Here is a 19658-nt window from a genome sequence, read left to right on the forward strand (position 1 = left end):
TGTTCACCCTTGAAACTTTACGTTACCTGTGTAACATTCTGGGCATCTTAGAACTCGGATCATTTCCACTTCTGTGCATTCTATGACTGAAGGAGAAAACTTCAAACTATTCTAAAGTCCCTCAAACTTTATCACATTTGGTAAAGCAACAATACAGAAGAAAGAGAATAAAAGAGTGAACTAAAGAACAATCAGACGTCCACATCATTGAGCGCTTCATAGAAATTTGGCAAGTTAGAATTTCTAAGGGGTTCAGTGAATACCAGCTACAAGAAAATTTCCTTCACCACAAAATGAAATACTATAGTCCATATATCACAAAAGCACAATTTGTGTACTAGTCACCAAAGAAGTGTTAGCAAAGAAAAATATTACCCTAAAAGAAATGTGAGAAGTCAAAAATCAATATATTAACTGTCTTAAAGAAGGAATGAATTATCTCCTTAACAAAAAGACATTAGCATCATTCTGATTAGCTGAGATTTCTAGGAGCTTTGCTGTGGTTTTTGGTTTTTATTTTTTTATTTTTGCTTGTTTGTTCATTTGTTTGTTTAGCCAAGTAGAATGCATAAAGTAAATACAGTCATTGCTCTGACACACTTTGCATTTGAGGAGACTCCATCCATCCTTTTAGAAACCTGCCCTAGGTAGACATGGAAATAAGTAAGCAGCTATAGTTTTTAAGATGAACTTGACCCATTGAGGACAAATGAAGTTCATCATTTTGACTTTCAAAACCAAAGACTTCATTATCTACCAAGCTTACAGGGGGCGAACTCTACCTCTTGCAAAGAAGCAAGGTTTGGAAAGCACCAGAAATCAATTTTAAATGTCTTTCTAGCTGATATATTTTCTCAAAGCCAGGGTTATTCGGTTTGTGGTCTTATCTTTATTGATTTATTCCACTGTTTCAGGCTATCTTTCTATACTCCTAATGATATTTGATAGTTAAAGACCTAAAGAGTAATAGACAGACAAATCATGACCAAATGCTTCTGGGAAACAGATTCATAACTATGCTGAATATGTCCATTCTTAAACCTGGTGATCACACCAGTATTTCACACATGTTACCAATTAGAAAACAGAATAAATGGCCTCGGGGAATGAATGTTGACTTCTGAGGGTAGCACACCGACCCAAAAGAAAAAAACTAGCCCCAACATAGTAAATATTAAATATGGCCTAGGAAGAGAGGCTGAACTGAATAACTGCCATGACTTTAGCATACATCACAGGACAGAACAGCAGCAAACTCACAATGAAAACACAGAAAGTATAAAAAGTCTTACACAGGACAAAAAGAGAGAAAACTACCATCAAAGTGGAGGCCATTCCTACTTATCTAGAAGCTATCCAGTACTAAATGTCAATGAAGGCACGGTTATTACTAAAACTAACAATAATAGAGTTACAACAAACAAAACACCTCAGGACATTTGAGATATTTATGAAGAAAACATGGCATGTAGTTTATTCATTGATCAAATTTTATACTCTACACAAGGAATACATAGGCAATAAAGGATAACAAAATAAAACATTTACCACACACAAAAAACAATAAGAAGTTAACTGGTTGACGGCATAGTTCTATGATTTATTAATTCTCCTCTTGCTGCCACGCATGACTTAAGGACACTAACTGCTAGTGTTAGACTACACGTACTGGATTCATAACCTATCAGATTTCATTTCTTTCTTAATTTTTGTTTGTTTATTTGTGCTTGTGTTTTTGTTTTTGAAGACAGGGTTTCTCTGAATAACCCTAGCTTTCCTGGAACTCACACTAGAACCAAGCAGTACAAACTCTGCCTCCCGAGCTGGGGTTAACGGTGTAAGCCAACGCAGCTAGTTTCAGTCAAATGAAGGTTTTTTTTTTTTTTTTAAAGAAAAGTTTTGACTTAAAATTGGATGTGATATTTAGACTACATGATGATAAGAGTAAAGAGACTTGAGGAGAAAGAATAACTCGTTTACCTTAGAAGAAAAGTAAGAGATGAGCTTCATTTGCTGAGATACCTGGACAACGTGCCTCAGTGCCGTGGTTCTCAGCCCATGAGTCTCAGCCCTTTTCGGAGTCGAATCAAGTATACTGCATAACATATTTTTACATCATGATACATAACAGTATCAATGCAGTTATGAAGTAGTAATAATGAAGTAATTTTGTAGTTGGGACTCACCAACTATAATTCAGAGGAACTGTATTAAAGGGTCATGGCATTAGAAATATTGAGACCCGCTGCTCTAGGAAGAACAGTGAGAAGCAAGAAAAGATGGTTCTCTAGTGGGCTCAGAACTGTACTTGTAAGTAATGGTTTGGGTCGGAGAACGGATTCAGGGCTAAGAATTCATCGATTCTACTTGGTGCCGTTTAAGTATGCAATGAGGGAAATGGAACTTTAGTAATGAGGGAAAAGATACCACAAATATGTGGGTGTCAGGGAAAAGAGCAAAGAACTATTCAGAACCTCTTTGAGACACTCTACGTAACTAGATACTAACTAACTGGGGGCAAGTCCAACATCTAGACAGCACCAATGTGGGCAATATTAGACCAGGCTCTCTCTGAATACACTCTTCGTTTTTCTCCATCTGAAGCATAAATATGAAAAGTGAATTAATCCTGCCTTTGCATTTGGAAATTACAATGTTAAGTGAATTAACCAAAGGACATACTCCAGCAGCAGTGAGTGCTTATGAAGTACATTTCGCCACTGCCTAGAGACAAAGATGTCCTCTGTCACAATGTGCTTTCTACTTTAAGTACTAACTGTGGTTAGTAATGATGTCTTCAATAAATGGGTCAAGAAAACTCGTGACGAATCTGCATCTCCTAAAAGGTAAGCATTAATACAGTTGAGCCTTATACTAACCACAGAGGATGGGTGAGGTGGGAAACAATGAAATTAGAGGAACAAAATGATTTGTTAGTATTTGTTAGAAAAAAGATAATTGGGATGAAAATTTAAAGAAATTACTTCAAAGGGGCAAAAAATGATCTTTTTTGGAGGTGAATATATATGACACATTGTTTTCTGATGCTGTTGATAAAAAAAGTTTAATGATAAGATCTAGCTTTTTATTGAGAAAATATAATTGGTAAAGTAGTGTGTCCCAATGACTAATTGAAGCAACAGAAAATGGTCCAAGCCACCAACCAAAAAGTACACATGGAGGGACTCATGGCTCCAGCCACATATGTGGCAGAGGATGGCCTTGTCTAGCATCAATGGGAGGAGAGGCCCTTGATCCAGGGAAGGCTCAATGCCCCAGTGTAGAGGAATGCCAGGGCAGTGAAGCAGGAGTAGGTGGATGGATGGGTGGGAGAGCACCCTCACAGAAGCAGGGAGAGAGAGAATGGGATAGAGGGTTTCCAGAGGGGAAACCAGGCAAGGGGATAACATTTGAAATGTACATAAATAAAATATCCAATTTTTTTTTAAAAAAAGGAAAGAAAATAGAAGTCTGTAAGCTCATTGAACCATCGATGCTATACCAGTTTTGTGAAGGTCTAACAGCTTTCCAACTGCAGGCCAGTAGATTTGACAGAGTCATATTGAGGACACATCCTTTACTGAACAGGGACTCTATCACGGTCTGAAGAAAGGCGTGTTCACAACAGCATAAACTACTCTCAAACCAAGACTCTGAGTAAATGTCTCTCTGAGGTTTATTTTCCTGCTAATTCCTATAGTGCAACTGTTGGAAACATGCGTAGAAACTGATAAAAGCTGGGTTTTGTTGTTGTTTGTCTTATAGCAATTTTCATTATCATCATTGTCAACAACAACAACAGCAACCATGATTACCTACAACCCTAGGAGAGTTCTTATTCCTTTAGACTCTGCAGTGTGCACATTCACTTTGTCAAAAACACTGGTTAGATGAATGATCTTTGATGTGATTATTGTATTTGTTCAAAACAGTAAAGATTCTCTTGGATATATGGTCACTCTGGGAACACTCTAGACTTCGGGCAATGATTTGAAAGCCTCCTCTTCCCCATCTGGCAGATCTAAGCGTCACCAGGAAGGGGTGATCCCTTTGCCAGTCTTCAGGTCCATCATGATTTATTCAGAGTACACAAGTACCACTGACCTATGGCTACCCCTTTGCGTTAGCTGATTCTAAAATTCTTTAATCAAAAACTTAAGAAGGAAACACATTCAACAGCTCCATAAATACCCTCTCAACAGAACAAAATCCAAGACCAAACACAAACCAAAAAGTAGGGTGTCTGTAGAGTTTTAAGCTGATGAACCGAAACCTCCTCAGGAAAAACACATGTGCATAGCATCCTGTTCTACTCTCCTCCTCCACTCCCCTCACCCCAACAAAGGGAAATCTTAGAATTAATCCTGAAATGTTCGCTTACTCAAATTTGATCTTACATCCTTGTAAAATAGCTGAAGAGTTATTCTGAACATTTCAGAAATGCCTACCTCAGCCTGGCAGAGTGCATGAAGACCTTGTAACACCAAGGCAGCTGGAGAAGCTTGATCAGGCTTGGTGCATTCGTTCAACACCTGAGAAATGGCTGCCAGCATGTCTGCACCGTGCTGATAGGGCCTACAACAAATGACAGTTTCAAATCAAAATTAGAGCCAAGAAGTCACTATTATTCCCAGATCTTTTGACTATAATAAAGGTATTAATTCTTTTTTTAAATCCCATGTACCTACTAGAGATTCACCCTTAAATACTAACAGCATTTGATCTTCAAGATCTTTATATTATCATTTCTGCTGCAAATTAATGCTTATTTTATACAGCAGTTAAAAAATGAAGATACTGTTACAAATTCACGCACATACACATGTGCCCATGTGCACATGCACATGCATATGCACAGGCACACACATGTATATGGGTACCATTTCTTCTGGAGATTTACTTGTCTATGCAGACACACATGGAGGCCAAAGGTTGATATCTGGTGTCTTTCTTCAGTACTCTTTGCCTTATATTTTTCAAACAAGGTCTGTCACTGGACCTGAGCCTTATTTTTCCAGCTAGACTGTCTGTGTAGCCAGGAGATTCCAGGGGTCCAACTCTCTCCACTCCTCTACTGTTGCATTTAAGACTTAACCAATGTGCTCAGCTTTTATATGGGCACTGGGGATCCAAACTCAGGTTCTCATGCTTGTACTGCAACCCTGTAGCCACTGAGCTACCTAGGCAACACTGAAGAAGGCACTTTCCAATGAGTTTCATTCTTTAAGTCATAAATCCTGTTGTCAGAATTGGCAAATTTTTCATTAATTTATTTATTCACTTTACATCTAGATCACAGCCCCACTTCCTCCTCTCTTCCCAGTCCAACCCTTACGCTCCCTCCCCGAATTCTACCTTCTCTTTCTCCTCAGAAAAGGGAACACTTCCCATCCCCATGCATATCAAGTCACAGCAGGGCTAGGCAGATTCTCTCTGACTGAGGCCAGACAAGGCAGCCTACCTAGGGCAAAGGGATCCCAAGACAGGCAAAAGAGTCAGAGACAGCCCCTGCTCCAATGGTTAGGAGACCCATAGAAAGACCAAGCTATGCATCTGTTACATGTATGGAGGGCCTAGGTCCAGCTCCTGCATGTATGTTCTTTAGTTAGTGGTTCAGTTCATATGAGCACCCATGGGCCCAGGTTAGTTGACTCTGTGGGTCTCCTTGTAGTGTCCTTGACCCCTCTAGCTCCTTCAATCATTCTCACATTTTTAACAATGATAAATTAATGGACAATCTTTATAGAGATTATAGGAAAAGGCAAAGCTATTTCTGTCTGCTGGTTGTTCTGACATCAGATAGTGAGTATGAAAGCAGACACTGAAGATCAGATGATTCATGATCATGACACTAAAAGTGGTAAATACATTTATCATCACCATGATAATAAATATACTAATACAAGGGATAACTATCCCACATCAGGCTTCATCCACCCATGTCCTTTGCCCTCCCTACCTACCTCTTCTGCATACACTGTGCAGAATGTGTTTAACCAAACAATTGCTCACATCTACTCTCTGAAAGTCTCAAGGACACAAGGTCCGTTCTCTAATTAACAAACTGTCAATAAATGAAATGGCCCAACAAGGTTCTTCTGGCTCACTGCCCCACAAAAGGAAGAGATTTTCCAAAGCTGGGAGGGAAACTGATATATGTGAGAAGAGGAAAGCAAGGCCCATGAGTAAGTTCTCAAGATTGATGTAGTCTGATGGCCAACCTTCCCTGCACCTCAAGACTCATCTAGTCTGATGGCCAACCTTCCCTGCACCTTAAGACTGATCTAGTCTGATGGCCAACCTTCCTTGCACCTCAAGACTCATCTAGTCTGATGGCCAACCTTCCCTGCACCTCAAGACTGATGTAGTCTGATGGCCAACCTTCCCTGCACCTTAAGACTGATCTAGTCTGATGGCCAATCTTCCCTGCACCTCAGCCTTCCCAGAAAATAAGAATGTCGGCTAAGAACTTGTGTCTGAAATTTGTTCCATGCCAAGATTTTAATAACATCCAGACACACGGGTCTTGAGTTACGTAAGTCTGGCTTTTTTGTACCATAGCCCGCTCTTTCTCTTTTGTACACAGGCTGAGAAAAGAGACAGAAGTGCTAAGGTTTCTATTCTTACACATTCTGACACAAACTCTTACTGGGAACAGGAATGACCCAATAATCAACAGTGGTGTCTACCTCCTGCACACCAACAGGACACATCCTTTACACTGGGGTCCTGGACACAAGAACAGTATGTCCGCAGTCTACAATGCCACAGCCTGGCATGAGTATGAAGCTACTGAACCAGAAGTTACATCAAATGTACCCAATCTAGTTCCTCTTCACAGTTTTACTTGGGCCCCATTTAAGTGGGGGAAAAAGAAGAAATTTAAGCAATGGTAGCTTTGCCTATGTTGTTCCAACCTTAGCTCTTCAATTAATCTAGACTAGCAGTCAGTTCTTTGTCATCATGTTTTCCTAAAAGACTAGAGGATAAAAGGAAATTCAACACGATTTTTTCTCTTGCTATCCTATACTGTATGTAATACCATACAAGTCACAATTAGGCCGTTTCTACTATAAGTGCTTACAAGAATCTGGCCTAAGTGTTGTACCACGGCACACATCTGTAATCTCAGCCATCAAGAAGCTGAAACAGGAAGATCATGAGTTCAAGGCCAGTCTGGGTTACCCAGTGAGACCACAAATCAAAAGCAAAACAAAGAATTGTTTATGACCACAGTCAACTGCTTAGTTGTCAGGCATTTATATACAGAAGAAAAAAATATGTCATCTTATATATTGTGACATTACATATAGCATGTTACTAAAATATTAAATTATTACCCAAAACATACTTGCTTTTGAAAAATAATGTATCCTTCTGTATTATAAAAGAAAAAGGAAAAGTTAAGCGAAAAGTACCCTGTCACTGCATGCATCCTGAAGAAGTTGTCTTACCTCTGTTTACATATGTCTCTGATGGATGCAGCTTTTGCAATCAGTTTCTCCCACTGCAGCTCCTTGCCCACAGAGAGAGAGGGTGCATCAGACATGGCCATGAAGCGCTGCAGTTCAGGGTACACACGATCTAATAAAATCATTTCACAAGAGATAATTTGCTAATTAGAGGCTGAATAACCATTATCTTTTATGCAGCATTTTCACCTCCAAATCTGCATTTGCATTTGGAAATTATAATGTATCTCTGCTAATCAGCAGAGAATAATGCTGCTCTGATTATAGAGGTTTTCCTTACAGACCTGTGCACTGTTCATCCTAGAAAACAAGTGGCCAGATCACACCCTTTCTATAAAGCCTCTAATCACAAGTTTATTTCTATTACTTTATCAAACAAATGGAGAAATAAATGTCAGAAGTAGTGCAATAAGGTTATTTTATGTTCTCAATTTCTGAGTCAAACAGAAGTGACTGTTTTACAGATCAAGTACACCACAATAAATCAAAATTTGTCAAGGTAGTCGTTGATGGTACCCCCTACTATTACTAAATCTGAGCAGCATTGTCACATGGTTATTTTCTTCAGAGAAAGGAACACGTTTAATATGCAACAAGTGTATAGCTAGGCTTACCTGCTTTTCCCACAGAGATGTCAACAGGCGTAATGTGACAGCTCTTAGTCGTGGTGTGGTCCCCAGCAGTTGAATCACCCGCAGAATCTGCCCTACGCATACCTGGAAAAGTATTAAGGAAACGGTTTTCATGGAGAAAGGCAACCTCAAGGTTGCAAACCGCATTTTAAAGTCTTTGTTTCAAGTAAAAACTGGAGTGTAAGCTTGCATAACTCTTCCCCATCTTCTGAGAACAAGAGAGGTAGCTTGGGGAGGAACTAATCAGCAGTTTGGGGAACAAGAGGCCTAACAGCAAATGTGAAAACAGAGATTTAGGGATTTAAATGAATTTTTACATACTGTAATAAATTTATCCGTAGACATTATCTACTATAAAACAAAAATAAAAGGGCAAGAAATAACCTTGGAAAAATGAGTCCTAAAATTTCATAATAGGAAATAGAAATCAAGAGTAAGCATTTAGGTTTCTACCCTTCTCCTCCCACTAAAAAGTTAGTCAATTAATATATGAAGTAGAGATAAGTACCAAATATTTAGGTTTCTCTCCCCACCCCCTAAAACATTAGTCAAGTGATATACTAACCTTGTGAACACCAAGTGTGGGCAAAGTATATAATATATGATTATATGATACAGGGTCTAAGGGTCTTCCCAATTTGAACATCAAAACTGGAATCAGATTTGGTACCTAAGACAAATTTAAAGGACATGTAAATTAGGCCGTGGTCTGAACTCTACAAATCAAGCCCACCTCTTATTTTTCAAAGCAGTAGTATGGCTGTGGATGAATTAGAAGGATTAGAAATGTCCTATTTGTTATTAATGGCAATTTCATACTAACACTTACATTCCAAATCTATTATAATGAACTTCCAAACAAGAGTTAAAATCTGCATTTCTTAAACAACTATGATACCAAATAATAAGGAAGTTAATATGTAGGCTATCCACAAGAAATTTATAGTTCAGACAGTGAACACTTAAGCTACACAAACAGTAAATAACTCCACACAGAGATATATCCACTTAGGTTATTCTCATGTGAAATAATTAAAATCAGGGTCCTACAAAGGAGGTGAGTAGTTTAACATGTCTCTATAAGCCCTTGTTTCTATCTCTATGCATTACACAATAAAATGGGAAAAAAAAAACAACAATGTATTCATTGGTCATGAGAATAAATGTTAAGGTAGTATTTCCCACACTGACTCCATTCAGTGAAATCCCAGCTAAAATTACTTGTTGGGTACTAGTCCTAAAAGCAAAGGAGGTTGAAAGCTAAAACAATCTCAAATGTCTATAGACAGAGTAGACAGAGAATGTGACAAAAAGACACAACTCGTGAAATAGGGAGAACGGGTGATTGCAATCTGCCCAGCCCCAGTGGATACATCCAAAAAACAACTTTTCTACCCACATCTGGGAAACAGGAAGAGTGGGATGGGCAGAGTGATTGGAAGAGGCAGATTCCCAGACAATCTGCTGTGAGCGTGTCTTCTCGAGCTGACAGAGAAGCTTCACCTGGGGTCACTGCCTAAACTCCCCTGCAGGGCAATGTCAGCACACATGTTACTGTAAAGGGGGGTCTCACAAGGGTCTATCCAGAGAGAAGGAACCATAAGCAAATAATGGCTAATGAGAGAGAAAATTCACTTTTCCTGGGGATGAGTCCCTTAATTGTTTATCCAATAATAAGTCCTGAAATCATACACATACTAACAACACAAAACAGACTTAGCAGGTTGTAGTCATATATTTATACACATACATATGTAATAATAACAAAGGGAAAATAAGACACGAGTTTGAGAGTAGGGAGCATGAGAAAGTTGAGGAAGGACAAAGAAGGACGGAAAAGATGTAATTTCATTGTAGCTGTAAAAAAAACTTTTAATTTTGCAAAACACAAAAGAAACGAAACAGCTGGGTACAGTGGCATACGACAATCACAGCACTAAGGACGCTGAGGAGGAGGAATACAGGTTTAGATACTAAGGACTAGAGGTTGGGGCCAACCAGGGCTCTACAGTGACTTAAATTCTGCCTAGACAAAAACAATCAAACAAACAAACAAAACAAAAACATCATGCTGTCTCAAAAGAGCATGAAAAAACTCTCCCTAAAGTAACATGTGATTCTTTACATAATCCAAGCCTTAGCTTAATAGGCCAAAGTGTAATCCAAAAACCTAGTCCTCCACATTTCAACGGCTTGAATCCTTTATTTACTGGTTTCTTCTAAGCCTCTTAGAAGGCATTGACTTTAATTTCAGGAAGGAAGAATGTCCTTTTACCCCTACCACGAAAACGTGTGACAGCTAAAATATTAGTCTGCTAATGATCCTTGCCATGTGTATCGCAGCAGTGCCTGAGCTATGCTGGCTATAAGCTCACGGCACACCGCCAGAATTCCTAAGGAGTTTCGCAGGTTATAGGGCTTCGCCAGCACAGAGACTCCATTGCTCTCCGCCTGGACAAATGAAGGAAGACAATTTTTTGAACTGGTTTCTTATTTCCCGTTTTAATTAAAAACAAAAGGTTATCTTAGATTGCTTCCACGGGTCTCAATCAATTATCTGCTGTGTAACGGTTTCTACCAGGACACTCTGACAGATCCTTAGTTCTGGGAATGGCAATCAGAGTGTTTAGTGGCATTTTATAAAACAGTGTATTTAATCATGTGGCTTTTAAACAAATGTCTTAATTATACTGTCAGTAGAGAAATAAAATGCTGTATTTATGCCCTAAAAGTAGAGCTGCTTTAAGAGCCTTAGACCTCAGGAAACATCAGCCTTTTCTGTCTGCTTCCACACAAAAAAAAGTCAGAAATGTTCACACTGGCTATTCTACATCATCTCTATATCCTTAAGACATGGTAAGACACGGTAGCTGACGAGCGGACACTGTGGGTCTTCCCTCAGCACATATGTAGCAGAGGGTTGCCTTGTCTGGCCTCAGAGGAGAGAATGTGCCTAATCCTATAGAGACTTGATGCCCCAGGGAGGAAAGATACACTACTGGCACATCCTCTCAGAGGCAAAGGGGAGGGGGGAATAAGGGTAAGAGCTCTGTGAGGGGTACCAGGAGGGGGCAATATTTGGGATGTATAAAAAAAGATTAATTAATAAAAATATAATTGGGGAAAAAAAGACATATCCCAAATTGAGTAGCTATGTAGGATATATATATATAAATTGGGGGTAAAAAAAGACATAATGACCCAAGTTAAGTAGCCATGTAGGTAGAATATATACTAGTATTCTCCGATATATAAAAGTTTAAATGAGAACAGCACTAAACCTGTCTAAAAGGAAATGTTAACAAGACCTGTTGTAAATGAAAAGCAAGTACGCTAGACAGCACCACAGAAACACAGAAAACTCTAAAGTTCACTTGAAAAGTAAATACATAGACAGTCAAAATCCTATATTATGGTAACAAGACATTTATCATATAAAACACAAACGATTTTTTTGCATTTATTTAGTTGGAGATAAAGGAAGGAATGCCACCATGCATGTGTGAAGATCAGAGCTTAAACTAAAGCAACAGTGCTCTCATTCTAAGGATCAAACTCAGACCAGCAGGCTTGGTCGCAGCACCTTTAGCGGCTGCTCCAGTTTGCTGCCCCATATATATATATATATATATATATATATATATATATATATATATATGTATGTATGTATGTGTGTGTGTGTGTATGCATATATATATATATATACATACACATATACATATATATATATATCTTTTAATTCTATTAAATGAATTAGAAGGCAAAAACATAAATACTGTAGCTATGAAATATATAAATAGACACAATAAAGGTAACGTTAAAAGAAAAATAAAGAGCAGGGTTTATATATTGATTGGCGTTTATGTACACAAATTATCAGCTGAAAAAGACTGCTGCACCTAAATGATGTTTTATATGATGCCCATGGTAACTGTAAAGAAAATAATCATAAAAATACACGAAAGAAAGTAAAGAAGCAATGCAAGAATAAACACAGAAAAACAAACAAAAAAGTAGCAAAAGACGTGCAGCAAAAAGCTACCACACAGAGAGGAAGCAGTTGGCAACTGTAAGTTCTGTCACTAACTTCACTTAAGGTTAAGGGGTTCAGCTCCACCCAAAGGACAAAGCAGCTCAATGGATACAGGGCGAGGTCCAGCTGTGTAGATTCTGCAGAACACTGACTTGAGAGCCAAAGGCACAGGGCCGAGAGCAGAGACACTCTACACAAGTGGTGATCAAGAGACAGTCGGAATGACCAAAAACATCAAGCAACAAAAAAAGTTACTTTTTTTAAATCAACAAATTCAAAAGTTGAAAAAATAATAAATAAAACTAACATATGATCTAGTAAACTCACTTCTTAGCATTTGTCTATAACAAGCAAGAGGAGAACTTCAAGAAGATATTTACAAACTCATAATCACTGCAGCATTATCCACAATCATCATTCACAATTATTCACAACACAGACAACCTAGATGTCAACCAAGGCCATCAATGGATGGGTGGAGGGACACAGTGCTGCCTGTACTACTCTGCCTTCAAAGAGAAGGAACCCTATCACATGGACAACTTAGCTGAGCCTTGAGGAATTCTGCTTAGAGAAGCAAGCCAGGCACAAAGAACAAATACCATGTAATCCACTGAAATAAAGTACCAAAAGAGGCCAGCAAAAAGTCATAGTAGCTCCTAGCTGATATGGGAAGGAAATGCGAGAGAGCGCTGCTCTGTAGAGACAGAGCGTCAGTAATCAGCAATGAGAATACGCTTGCCATCTACTGTACAGCAATCTTTAGTTTGCAGTGTTGCACAACATTATATGTATTGTATAAATATCTACCGTATAACAACGTTCATATAGTTAGCAATATTATACAATATTATACTTAGAAATCCGTGAGGTAGATTTCACACTGTTGACTTAGTTGAGAAAGATTTCACACTGCTGATCTTTTTAACCAAGAGAAAAAGAATCATGGATTCGTTTGTTAAGAGTAAGAAAGGCTGGTCATCATGATCCTGCCTTTGTACCCAGCATGCAGAGGCCCAGGCAGATGGCTCTCCATCAGTTTGAGGCCAGTCTGGGATACAGGGTAAGTCCCAGAACAGTCAGGGCTAACAGCAGTCCACATCTCAGAAAAGGAAGGCAAAAAGTCAGAAAGACTTTATGCTTTGTCAAGTTCATTTAATTTAACTATTTTATTTTCTGTATGATAAAATTGAAACCCATAAGGATCTTCATTTATTAGTAGCCAGAGAATGATGAGAATTCGTGTCTCAATATACTCAGCTACTATTTTATGCCACAGTAAAAAGAAACAAAGATTTTAAACTTGCTATTACAGGAATATGGAGTTATATGAACCTTCTGCCATTAAAAAGGTAAAAAAAAAAAAAAAAACCTCAAGTGAAACACAATCCTGCATTTCCCTGGAATCAAGAACATTAAAATTGAAATATAACAATTTAACTCCAATTCCAGGAAAAATATACATGCTGCCAAGCCTTTAATAGGACACACACACACACACAACACACACACACACAACACACACACACACACACACACACACAATCTTACAGATAGCTCTATAGTAAAAATCATAAGCAGCACTATTTACTTACAGATGACAATGTAAGTGCTTGTTACAATCTCAGTCATCAAATATGAGACTTTATAATGCTTATAACTAGTTCTCTTTCTTAAGAGAGGCGAGGCATGGCTATCACTAAAATGAAAATATACCAATAAACACATAAATAGAACATTACCAGGGAAATGGAACAAAGAACAAGGTAATCGTCCAACAGAAGAGGGAAGCAGACACAAGAGTGTCTATTTCTCTTCTACTTGCCAACTGGTGTCACAAACACTAGGCAAAAGCACCACAAAGTGCACTGATGATTCATGTTTTATTCGAATCCCTGTGCTGACCCACGATCAAAGGGCATTCCAAAGACCTGCATGGGGAACCAGAGGAGTGGCAGCACGAGTTCAGGGGTGGTGTGAACAAAGCACTACCCATTTCTAGCATTAAAGCAAAAGAAGCCAGAGGCAATGTATACAGTCAGCCTAAGCAAATACAAGTCCAGAGAGGGAGGGCACCTGGTGCGGAGTCTCTGCGCCTGTGCTCACCTGAAAAGAGCTAGGACTTCCTCACTGGCCTTCGCCTTCCCCACAGAGGTACTGTGCACACAGTAGGGGCATTCCCTTCACGCCCTTGCTTTTAAGTGCATCTCCTTGAACACAGTTCCTGCCACCATTTCTCCAAGGTCACCCACACTCCACAGTAAGCCCACGGCTTTCTTACACAGGCTTCTACACCTTGGAATTTAGCAAATGCCGGTCCAGTTTTGCCTAAAACTTAGCCCTGTGAAATGTGGACCTAAATTCTACGTGTGCAAGTTTCTTTGCCACTTCTCAAAGACTACCAAATAATAAATATGCACAAGACTATAAATGAAAAGGTAAAACACAAACGTTATGTTACAAAAAATGGTAATGACTTGAGTTGTGTCTATAGGCATAGGCAGAAATGAATCTAAGAATTTTAATACTTAAAGGGCCTTTTTAAAAATCCTTCATTTGGGGCTGGAGAGATGGCTCAGTGGTTAAGAGCACTGACTGCTCTTGCAGAGGTCCTGAGTTCAAGTCCCAGCAACCACAAGGTGGCTCACAACCATCTGTAGTGAGATCCGATGCCCTCTTCTGGTGTTTGAAGAAAGTGACTGTACTCACATACATAAAATAAATAAATCTTTTAAAAAAAAAAAAATCCTTCATTTGAGGGGTTGGAGAGATGGCTCGGTGGTTAAAAACACTTGTCTTTGCAGAGGACTGGGTTCAGTTCCCAGCACCCACATGGCAGATCACGACTACCAGTAACTCTAATTCCAGGCTGACTTCCTTGGCCACCAAGCCATGTACATGATGTACATATATATATATATATATATATATGTATATATATATATATACATATATATATATATATGCAGAAAAAACACGCAGACACATAAACTGAAATCTTAAAAACAAACCTCTTCACCTTAGTTGGATGTTGTATGACACACATGTATACTCCCAGCTGCTGGAAAAAATGAGGCAACAAAACCTCTCCAACCCAGGAGCTATAATCTGGGTCACACAAGCGTGCACAGACATACCTCCACCCCCTACCCCCACACACACAAATCACTCTACCAAAAAAAGGACATTATATACAATTAGGCTTTTTAAGATTAATTAATTCCTTCTTCCTCAATTACCTGACATTTCTAATTATAGCATCTGCTTATTGCTTAAGTAATTCATTGGAAAGCAGTCCACTGATAGGTAGTGAAAAGCTAATTATTTCCTCCACATATAAGGAATCTGTAGACATCAAAAGTAAGGTAAATGTGGTATAATTTTACTCCTCTGAGATTCAATTATAGTTACATCACAACACCATCATTAAGCAAATAGTCTTAAGCACTGGCTCTCCACCTTCCCAATGCTACAACACTTTAAATACAGTTCCTCATGTTGTGATAACCCCAATCATAAAATTATTTTGTTGCTACTTCATAACTTCAATTTTGCTTCTGTTACAAACCATAATGTAAATACCAAATATACACAGAATACTGAGATTCAGGATAGCAGCTGTACAACCACACTCGACACCCCATCACCCCACCCCACCCCACACCACTCTACCCTCCCACCCGAGATGGACAGTGATGCAGAATCTCTTGTGTACTGTATGGTCGCATCGCTTGTAAATAAAAAATCCTGGGGCCCATAGGAAAGGGTGGAATAGAAGGTGGGACGTCCCAAAGGCAGAAAATATTCTGGCACAGAGCCAAGCAAGGCATTGGCCCAGGGAACATGGAGGAGGTCAGAAGTACAGGAGCTGATCAGAGGTAACCAGCTATGTGGTAGAACTTAGACTAGAATAAATTAGATAATAAGTTATATTCTACTAAGGAAATAGCCAAAGTTTGTGGCCTAGGTATCTGTAAAAAAAATACTTGAGTCTCAGTGTCATTTTCTCAAAACCTGGAGCCAGGAGGAAAAACTTGATTTTACACAGGGACCCTCAGGTTGAAAACTGATGGTCTAACTGGTTGTGCTGTTTAGCCTTTGGCAGTCATCTGAGGTTAAGAGAAGAAAAAGACAGACCAACAAACAGACCAGACAATCCTCTTTCTATGGGCTATAGCTCTCTAGCCTTATTCTAATCTCGCTTGTGTGCCTGATCTGTAGTGACTTCTCCAAGAACAAGTGACGTAACGCTATCCATCTCCTGCACACACTATAGCATATTTCAGGTGACAAACTGGAGCTCCAATAGAGGTGAGAACTATGTCAAAGCAATCTAGTTCTGAGACCTTTGTGGCTGCCATTGAGCCCTACAAGGTCAGCAATGTCATATTTTCACCTCATCACCCTCATACCTTACATACAGATTCATTTCTGCCTAAAGGATCCCGAAACTTCTCCAGCTGCCTGAATTTCTGTGAGCAAAGTGGATCCTGTGACAATGCTGCAATCGTTTTCTCTACAAATGAGTATTAAAAGCGAATCATTTGCAAAGTAAAGTACTTGACAGTAGGATAATCAAATTAACATGGAACCAGAAAATTGTACCTGTCAGATAAAAGATTCGGTTATGTCAAAAGCAGACACACTAAGATTTGAAATGTAAATTTCCCAATATATCAGAAAATAAAGTCAATAATGCGGCAGCTCCAAGAATCGCTGCACATTACAGGAAGGTGAATTTTGGTAATGGATCAATAGAGGAGTTTGAGATATGCTGGCTATCCCCCAAAACAAATGTGACTTCCTGGGAAGGCTTACTACCTTCTGGCTCCTGACTATCTCTTAGCATCAAAGGGTCTACAGACACACAAAAATATGACAAGAAATTTAAACCATCAGAAAAAGTGTCTGACCTCATTGTGAAAATGTAACTACTGAAGAAGAAAAGGTACTATAATAAACTTTAACTCTGCCAGTTGCTAACACTTTGATAACTGAATTCCTGGAGGTGTTAATTTCCTTCCAATACAGCTTTTACTTTCTACCGTGTGAGCTCCTAGTCATTGGAGAACTGATTGGTAGAAGTGAAGTTAAAGGCCAGTAGCCTCTAAGTGATGTAGAGCATGAGGATTTCTCCTCCATTACAGAAAGTCATCTTGCTACTTGTCTGTCCCTGGAAAAGGGTTTTCTGTCAGAAACAGAACCTAGAGTGTAAACACTGTGCAATGAGATATAACTATGTATATACAATGAAGTGAGCAACTACATACTAAAACCAGAGGAAATCCATATCTTGATTTTAGTACAAAAAACAGAGAGAGAGAGGTTGAAAGGAAACCGTGAGAGTCAAGTCAACTTCCTAGGGTATTAAAACATCAGCAGAGATTAACAGTGTAACTTAACCTTATGCTAACCATGTAAGAAAGGTGCTACTCCCCACCTCAGCAGTGGAAAAGAGAAGACAGGGTCAGTACAGTTGCTAACAGGCAAGTCGTGCTCCAAAGCCTTTCTTCCCCACTTCAATGATAATGACTTGGAAATGGAACTTTACACCTCATAAGTGAATCTATAAGGTCTTAACCCCCAGGATTGACAGTAAACATTGACCTGATCAAAACGTTACAGTAACCAAGATTGAAACAAAGACTGAAGTAACAGTAACTTTCTAAAGAAGAAAAAAAAACACCAGGAACATGGGGGTGGGGGTGCAGCTGATATCAATCTCTGGAAGCAATGAGCAACGGTGGAGACTGGGTGTCTTGCCTGAAGTGAACACTGTAAACTGCTGTTAAGAAATGACGGGAAACAGATCTGGATGCCCTTATCTTGCATCATCTTCTGCTTCAGGGCAAATCATCAGACTAGAGATGAAATGAGCATTAGGAAGCTGACGCTCGCATCAATGGCAGGAGCATGATGGGGTGGGTGATAAATTAATCAATAGATGGTTTAGAAAAACCAATTAGCTAGCAGGGAAGGGTAAACCAACAAGAAAAAAAAAATTCCACATGGTTTTAGGAATTATACCTAATGAATCATTTTAAAGAATTTAGAAAAATGTAAGGCGAAGGCGAGCACGCTCCTGGGACAGGTAAGAACTGACTGAGCATTAACAGTGAAAGCCTTCTTAGAGTATGATAGTCTCTGCTGTGTGGCAAAATGCCTCTGCCAATCAACTTAATGAGAACAGGTTTGTTTTGGCTCATAGCTTCAGAGATTTAGTTCATGGCCACCTGGCCCTGTCACTATGGATGTACAAAGTACAGTACATGATGGCAGGAATCTGTAATCAAGGATGTCTGTCCACCTCATAGCCACCAGAAAACAAAGTGGAAAAGGGCAGGACGGCTCCCTATCCCTTCAAGGGCAATCCAATAACCTACTTCAACCTTCCAAGCACTCCTTTTCCAGGCCTCAACACTTCCAGTGGTATCACAGGGGCAACCAGGCCTTTAACAAGTAGGCCTTTGGGAGCCACTCCAGATAGAAATGATCTGGGTGAGAATTGATATGGATTAAGAACAACAGCCAGCAAAAGGAATAAACCCAATCACCTGGCGGGGAAGATGCAGATTAGCCTGGTAAACTGAGTTCAACCCCAGGAACTCACATAAAGACGAAAAGAAATACCCTACTATGCAGATTGTCCCCTGTCTTCTAAATGTACACTGTAGTAAATGCACCCATGTGCAAACGAATGAACACACGGATGGGCAGACAGACAGACACACACACACGCACGAATATTCCAAGAAAAAATGGTAAAATTTCTTACTATACACTTCCTACCCAAATCCAAAATGGGAAAACACATAAACGGAAAACTTGGAAACAAACAAAAAAAGATAGTAACAAGGATCCAGGGAGATGGCTTGGCTGGTAAAGTGCTTGTCAAGCAAGAATAAGGATGGAGAACTAAGTTCAAGCCCCGCCAACCGTGGGAAAATGTCAGCTGGCACAGAAACACACTATCAGCATGGGGACACAGAGTCTGGAGAGGACCTGAGGCTTATACAAAATCCATTCTAGGCAAACAAGTGGGCTCCAGGTTCAGAGAGAGACCTTGCTGCAATAACTCAAAAGTGGCTGACAAAGACAAGGCTGACCTCTGGCCTCCACATGCCCATATGTACCTCCCCACATATAAACATGTGCACATAAAAAGTCTGCAGGAACTATAAGAACATTCAATCTCACTACTGTTTACAACTGCAAATTATCAGACAACTGACTATTGGATATTAAAGTTTTGATGTAGATTCAAATTATGCAATAGAAGGATATAGCAAAATGGTCAAATAATTCTGGGGTGTAATAAGACTGCTTCTAAAGACAAAGTTTCAAACTCTACTTCCAGTGGCTGGAAAGATCAGTAGACCATACACTTCCCTCAAGCAATGGGACTCCTGTTAGGTTCCCGAAGCTGTGAGTACCTGTAACCCTGCTGCAAAAGTAGACAGGCAGGCCCCTGTGGCTAACTGCCCAGCTACCCTAGCCTACTTGGTAAGTTTCAGGCCTGAG

At 39.4% G+C, this 19658-nt stretch overlaps 1 protein-coding gene across 1 annotated transcript in view; it reads right to left on the reverse strand.

Annotated features, from left to right (window-relative positions):
• The window catches only part of Focad (focadhesin), a 295998-nt gene that overhangs the window by 154646 nt on the left and 121694 nt on the right, over window positions 1-19658 (reverse strand). Inside the window, exons 12-15 of the mRNA XM_032902159.1 lie at window positions 8670-8774; window positions 8087-8188; window positions 7455-7585; window positions 4449-4575 (exon numbers count right to left, since the gene is read on the reverse strand). Of these exons, the coding sequence (XP_032758050.1) occupies window positions 4449-4575; window positions 7455-7585; window positions 8087-8188; window positions 8670-8774 (465 nt within the window). The remainder of the gene's footprint in view (window positions 1-4448; window positions 4576-7454; window positions 7586-8086; window positions 8189-8669; window positions 8775-19658) is intronic.

This window comes from Rattus rattus, chromosome 1 (genome assembly GCF_011064425.1).
Source record: "Rattus rattus isolate New Zealand chromosome 1, Rrattus_CSIRO_v1, whole genome shotgun sequence".
Lineage (NCBI taxonomy): Eukaryota > Metazoa > Chordata > Mammalia > Rodentia > Muridae > Rattus > Rattus rattus.